General features: G+C 41.9%; 1 protein-coding gene across 1 annotated transcript in view; it reads right to left on the bottom strand.

Annotated features, from left to right (window-relative positions):
• Positions 1–344: 344 nt before the first annotated feature.
• Positions 345–6875, bottom strand: part of LOC118432337 (actophorin-like) — a gene marked incomplete in the record, with an annotated part of 11674 nt that continues 5143 nt past the window's right edge. The window contains 3 exon segments of the mRNA XM_035843888.1: positions 345–550; positions 1546–1667; positions 3849–3971. Coding sequence (XP_035699781.1) covers positions 388–550; positions 1546–1667; positions 3849–3971 — 408 coding nt within the window.

Genomic DNA, 6875 nt, shown 5'->3' with positions numbered 1-6875 from the left:
TGAGCTTAAATCAGCAAACTCTTGAAATGGAAAGTTAGGGTCGTAGGGGCAGTGGGTTGTTATCTACTGTGTCTTGGGCACGGTATTGGGAGGCGGATCCCGTCTCCTTTCACTGCCTCCTACCTACCCAAGCAAAGTCATGTACCCATTTTTACATCTGGGTGGACTGAGGAAAAAGGACTGAGGCCTTTCCCAAGGGCACAGTGTCCAGTCCGGAATCAAGCCACTTGTTCTGCAGAATAAGACTTTAGCCGAGTTTGCGATTTGAACCCAACGGTTTTACAAAACTACTGTAAACTTGGGGGGGTGGTATCTGCCGCCAAGGATCATGGTCCTTGTGAACATGGTCATTGTGAAAAGGGAGAATTGGTGCTTTGATCTGGGGCACTACTGGCTTGTTTTGAGGATCGCGTCCCTCACTTTATCGAAGTTGAGATCGTCGCGGCAATCGGCGTGGACAAAGAAAGCCGGGCAATTTACAGTCTTCTTGATAGCATCTGGCACCCCTGATTGCAGCATCTTGGTCTTGATAGCAGTGCTATCTGGCAACCTGGTGGGGAAGAAAAAAACATGTGAAAACCTGATACATTTTTAAACAAGTCAGGGCTCAAAATACCACCTGCTGCATATGCAGGTTAGTGCAGGTAAAACTGGAACTGTGCAGGTATTTCTGGTATCTACCTGCACCTAACCTGCACTGGTGCATGTACTGGGTTTTGTACATAAATGTCTTATGATGTAGGTGTTCATGGATTGTTATCAGCTGCATTGACTGTTACCACCTATTTATTATAAAAGAAAGAATAGCAATGGTTCCTGAACAATTTTAGTATGATCCATACTTCTTAAATTCATATTGGTGCAGGTACAAGTTGTCTGGTGCAGGTAATTTTCAATGTTACCTGCACCAGTGCAGGTTACGCAAAAAAAAAGTATTTCTAGTCCTGCAAGTCCATATACATTTTGTAAGAGGATGACCTAGTACCTGTAGGGGAATTGCACACTTCCTAGTAATCCTTGCAATGGCATGTATCTAATAGGTTTCAGAATGATTGTCAACAAATGTAATTGTCCTTGCTTTCCAATCAGTTCTTTTTTATGGTCTCATCCATAAGTTTTTTCTTCCCATAGACTTCTATGATCAGGGGTGCCTAAGCATTTGCACGAACCCTATGAGTTTGAACATTATGTGATACGCACAAATCACTCTGCGAAAATGCGCAAACCTTATGAAAACCACACGAATCACTATGTGACACACACGAACCTTATGCGATTTGCACCGACCTTATGAGAAACTGGCCAACCACCACCGGGTCACGTGACAACACGTCATTTGCATAAGGTCCGTGCGAATCAAATAAGGTTCGTACGTGTGATTTGCCGGCGCCTTTTGTGCAATTATCCAACTGGACAGGACTGATTTGGGGATTCTGTGCAATTAACAGAAGTGTGCAATAATCTATTGTGCTATCAAATGGACTCTACTTTATCAGATCATTATCAGCGGCCTCATCTTTAACGTTTAAGGAAAAAGGTACTGACCAGCTGACCAGGATCAACTTGTTACAATCTTGACCCTCCCTGTTCTTGTAGTCAAAGTCGTAAATGCTCCAGCGGGCATCATGACTCGGGAAACTGGCTTGGAATTCCTCGAAGGTCGACGACTGAAATAAGGAACAGACATGCAACAGCTTGTCAGCTTGAAGGAATATATTGTAAAAGATAAAGTCACTGTATTTGGTCATTTTTCTACAGTATGAGTTGAATCTACCATATTACACTTCACAGCAATATTCACAACGTATGGATACGACTTTATTGTGCCGTGAGGACGTCTTGAAATATGCACACTTCCTTCCACCGCTTGAGTTGTCCGCCATTTTATCCAACTTTCTGACGCACCAAGGCGCGCTCTAGAACGCGTTCGGTTGTTCACTTGAATGAGAAGGGGCTGAACGAGCAACCTTCATGGAGGAGCTCCACAGAGCTCCTGCATGGAGTTTGCTCGTGCAGACCTCTAGCTTCACGGAGCGGGCTCTACACACTCATGAATGCAAACACTTGGTTCTCGTCACCTTCATGATTTTTTTTAACTCCATGGGGAAGCTTCTCTCGTAGAAGAAAAACAAACGGGGACGGGCTGAACTAGCACCTTCAACAAATTGTTGGTAGGGCGCTATGGAGATATCGTAAATAACAAAAATAGAACGGAGAGCAGAGCGAGCAACCTCTACAAACTATGAATGTAAACATTCGGTTCACGTCACCTTCAGCAAATTAGTGTTGGGGCTCTATACGGAGATCAGTGTAAACAACAAACATACACAGAGCCGATAGCTGACCGAGCAGCGCTCCACGGGCTATATGAATGTAAACACTCGGTTCACGTCACCATCAACAAATCGGTGTTTAGATAGGGCTCTATACAGAGATATTGTAAACAACAAACACACAGAGCCGATAGCTGACCGAGCAGCGCTCCACGGGCTATACGAATGTAAACACTTGGTTCACGTAACCATCAACAAATCGGTGTTTAAATAGGGCTTACCGTATAGAGCCCTAAGACCGAATTGTTTTGGGTGACGTGAACCAAATGTTTACATTAATAGCCATTGGAGTGCTGCTCAAACAGCCCTCCGTTTACCGTATAACGGGGTGTCTGTGTGGCGCAACGGCTAGAGCGTTGGAGTCAGAATCAGAAGGTCCTGAGTTCTAAACTCGCCATGCCCCTGCCCCCATGACGGTGGAGTGACGCCCACCGAGCCTCACGGCTTATCTGTCTAAATGTGTCAAAAAACACCTACGGATTTGGTGCTGCCAGTGTGTCGACATCTGCACACTTGCCATTGAGACCCGTGAATTTTTTTTTTACCGTGTAGAGCCCTAAGACCGAATTGTTTTGGGTGACATGAACCAAATGTTTACATTCAGATAGATGCTTCTCCATGAGTTTTAAAAAATTCATGAAGGTGACGAGAACCAAGTGTTTGCATTCATGAGTTCGTAGAGCCCGCTCTGTGGAGCTGGAGGGCTGCACGAGTAACCTCCATGCAGGAGCTCTGTGGAGCTCTGTGGAGCTCCTCCATGGAGGTTGCTTTGCAGCCCCTATTGACTTGAATCGTTACTGAAGTTTGCTTAAAAAGTTAAAGTCCCCGCAAAGCTACGAAGATCTGCGACCGCAACGGTCGATTCGAAAATCTAGGACTGAGTTACTTCAGGTAGGCTACCCGGAAGTAATTATAAGTGAATTTGATCACGGCTTACATTGGCGTTGTTAATTAGCACTAGAAATGTGATAAAATGATGCAGATAAGTTGGAAATAAGTTACAAATGTCAACCTGACTGGAGATTTTTAAGTTCAGGTTATTTGAAATTTTAGCGCCAAATTTCTACAATATATCCCTTTAAGTTACGGGACAAACAATTTTCGATGTGACATCTGAGTGATGAATGTGTTGCAAAATCATTTTCTAACGCATGTCTTTGTCTTTTTGGTGCCTTGCACAATGATTCCCGACAATGCATATCCGTAGTGTATTTTCTCCATGAAAAATGGAGGTACAGTTTTTGCTACATGTATGTGTGTCAGGATATTTGAAATCAGCATAACTATAGGAACCTCTAGATGGATTGTGATGACAGTTGCTATGCGGACATGGGGTGGGAAGATAAAGGTCAAGGTAGGTTTTTGGCCCCCTGGCCTGCAACCTTGGTACTGCAGCAGAACCATTTTTTGGATCTTTTGGACTCCTGGACATGCTATAGTCTTGACATTTTGGTTGCAGATAGCTTTCGATGCAAGGTAGAACTTGTGTAGGTATGCACCATCTAGCCGCCTTACCTCCACCTTGGTATCCACGATGATATTGTCCTTGCCGGGCTTGCCCTCAGCCTTGAAGGTCACGTACTTGTACTTGTGCTTTTGTTTCACCTCGTCAAAAGCTGAGATCACTTCATCTGTAACCTTGATAGGATCCTAGAGGAGTAAAAAACAACATTATGTGAAATGTTCTTTTGCAATTGTGTTACAGTTAACTAACACGGTAACACCCCAGTTTTGGGGTGTAACAAGTACAAGCTGTATGCACAAGACCTGACTGTTTGGTTGGGTCTACTCAGCTCACATCGGAACAGACCCCTACTCTTTTTAATGAGTGTGGTGGGTTCTTAAACATACTTTCCTTAAACTTGGGGCCCTTGCCCTTACATCCAAGTCGAGAAAACCTAAGCTAGGTACTCATTCTCACTGAGTTGAGTGAGAAAATATGTGTTTACTACCTTTCCAATTGCAGGGACACATCATTGGGGCCTGCTAGAGATTTAAAACCAAAACCTCTGTATTCTAAGTCTTCTCATGTCGAGATCTGAATTCCTGCTGCCTGAGTCACTTTCATAAGTTCTTGCACATGCAGGGTTAGACAAGTTTTCAAAAACTCACTTGTCCTACCGGGCAAGTACATAAAAAATTTACTTGCCCGAACCAAATTTTTACTTGCCCGAAATTCAAATTACATCTTTCTATGTATTTTCACTTTCATAAATTTTCACTTTTGTTATCGGCTATCTTTTCCTGTGTTGACCAATGCTTGATGCAATTAGAGTAAAAGGTAACAAATATATTGGTGCACTTGACGTCAAAACTTTAATGACTTTCATGTGCACTGATCAGACAGCATTCAAATTACAATGTCCTGCTAACCATACTAGTGAGACACAACAGAAACAGTTTGGACTGCCAGGTTCACTTCAGAAGATATTTACTGAAATGAACAGGTCACTGAGAATAAAGTACACATATTTTTTTTCTGACAGTCAGACTCAGGGGTGAGGCACTGACTGCAAATCTGGGAATTCTTGAGTTTTGATGTGGCCCTATCATCCAAAATCGATGTTTCTACTGGCTTAAAAATGACATGGTCAATATAGGCAGGCATTCAGCCTCATGTGCTGTCACACTCAGTGGTAATTTGAGCGGGTCACATCTGGAAATTCTTACTTGCCCGTCGGGCAAGTGGGGAAGCACTTCTGCTTGCCCGAACAGCACTTTTACTTGTCACTTTTACTTGTCCGTTTACTTGTCCTTTTACTTGTCCTTTTACTTGTCCTTTTACTTGTCACTTTTACTTGTCCTTTTACTTGTCCTTTTACTTGTCCTTTTACTTGTCCTTTTACTTGTACTTTTACTTGTCACTTTTACTTGTCCTTTTACTTGTCCGGGACAATCGGGCTAATGGACTTGTTTATCCCTGACATGCGATCGATCAAGTGAGTCCTCATGTGTTCTTGCCTATCCTCATCAAAGACTTTGCATAATGGTACCCATAATGGGACTTAAGGTCTCATTGATGAGTTTTTTTCTTCCCATAGATTTTTATGTTATCATACTGTAAATGCAGAAACTTTCGCGGTGGTTTAATGTTCACGGTTTTCGCAGTGGCCGCTTCACTGCGAACTTAAAACCACCGCGAACATTTTTCCATGGCAATAAGAGACTACAGTGCATGGTGCTACCGCGAATCTAAATCCCCGAGGACTTAAATGCTTTTACAGTACGTGTTTTACATAGGCGCGTTCATACTGAAGCTACAGCGAGTTTTAGCATATTTTTCAAGCTATGTTGAGCACATTTACATGTACCCTATATCGTGGGAAAAAATTGCCAACGTCAAATAGACATATGTCCTTTGTTTATAGCAATTACAAACAACAATTAGTCAATCCCCACAAGAGGCACTTTTTCGCTGTTACTGTACAACCGCACCACTCAGAACCTAAGACTGTGTACCTCCGACCTAGCGCGTGGCTGCCAAAATTTACATGCTAATTTCTTCAGTTACAAACAAGTTTTCACCAATCGAACTTCAGATCAGTTCGGCTGGCTAAAAGGGAATTTCTTACCGCTAAAAAAAATGCGTCCATGCAGATGTTTATTTTTTGGCTTGGATCTCTTTTAGACTACAGACTTGGAGTAATACATCAATAAGACCATAGTGCTTACAGGCTCCATGTCCTAAGGAATTATCGTCAGTTTGGAAGGTCATATGATGAACATTTTTCACATTTCATCCAACATCATTACACAAGTTACGTACTACAAAAGTACCCTTACACTAGTTGAAAACAAACGAAAAACGGTCCTCCATTTGGGGTGGTGGTCACAAATAATAACACCAATACACCATATTGATAATATTCTAGCACAATATTCTATTGTACATAAATGGTCAAGAATATCGTGTACAAGGGAATGGGTTTTCTGCGCGGCAAAAATTTGTGCGTTCCTAAAATATGTAAAAAAAGGTGCAGTTACTGCAGTACGAAATCCTTAAATCTTTCGAATCCCTTGGGAGCCAGCTGATCTATTTCCAAGGGACCAGAAATTCAAACAAATAATTTCGGATAGAAATGTACATGCGGCCACATCTGATTAAGGTTGTCGTATTATCACATTTTTTGACATATCTTATGAACTTTATTTTTTCCCACGCAAATTTCTCCCGCGCACAAAACTCCAACCAGTCCCCAGACTAATAATATAAAAAAAAGACCCAGAAATCCCAGAATGAAGACTTATACTGTCCCAACTTTTAACAAACCAGTCATTGTTATTTGTATATGTACAAATATAAATTCTGATAATGATGATGATGAATTCCTCAAACTACTTAGAAATCAACTTAAGACTCACCATGATTCTTCACCTCTTGGTTGTTCAGAATATCGACTTGAATTGAAGATGTGGACCTACAGAAATAAAAAATGACACAAACAAAATGTTGGTAATTTTGTTATAACGGTACTGTGCTGCACATGTATGCATGCCAGCTGTTAAACTTACCAGTAACTAGTTGTGTTTCTGGACTATCAT

This window comes from Branchiostoma floridae, chromosome 15, assembly GCF_000003815.2.
Source record: "Branchiostoma floridae strain S238N-H82 chromosome 15, Bfl_VNyyK, whole genome shotgun sequence".
Taxonomy (NCBI): domain Eukaryota; kingdom Metazoa; phylum Chordata; class Leptocardii; order Amphioxiformes; family Branchiostomatidae; genus Branchiostoma; species Branchiostoma floridae.
This window is presented reverse-complemented; position numbering and strand designations above follow the sequence as displayed.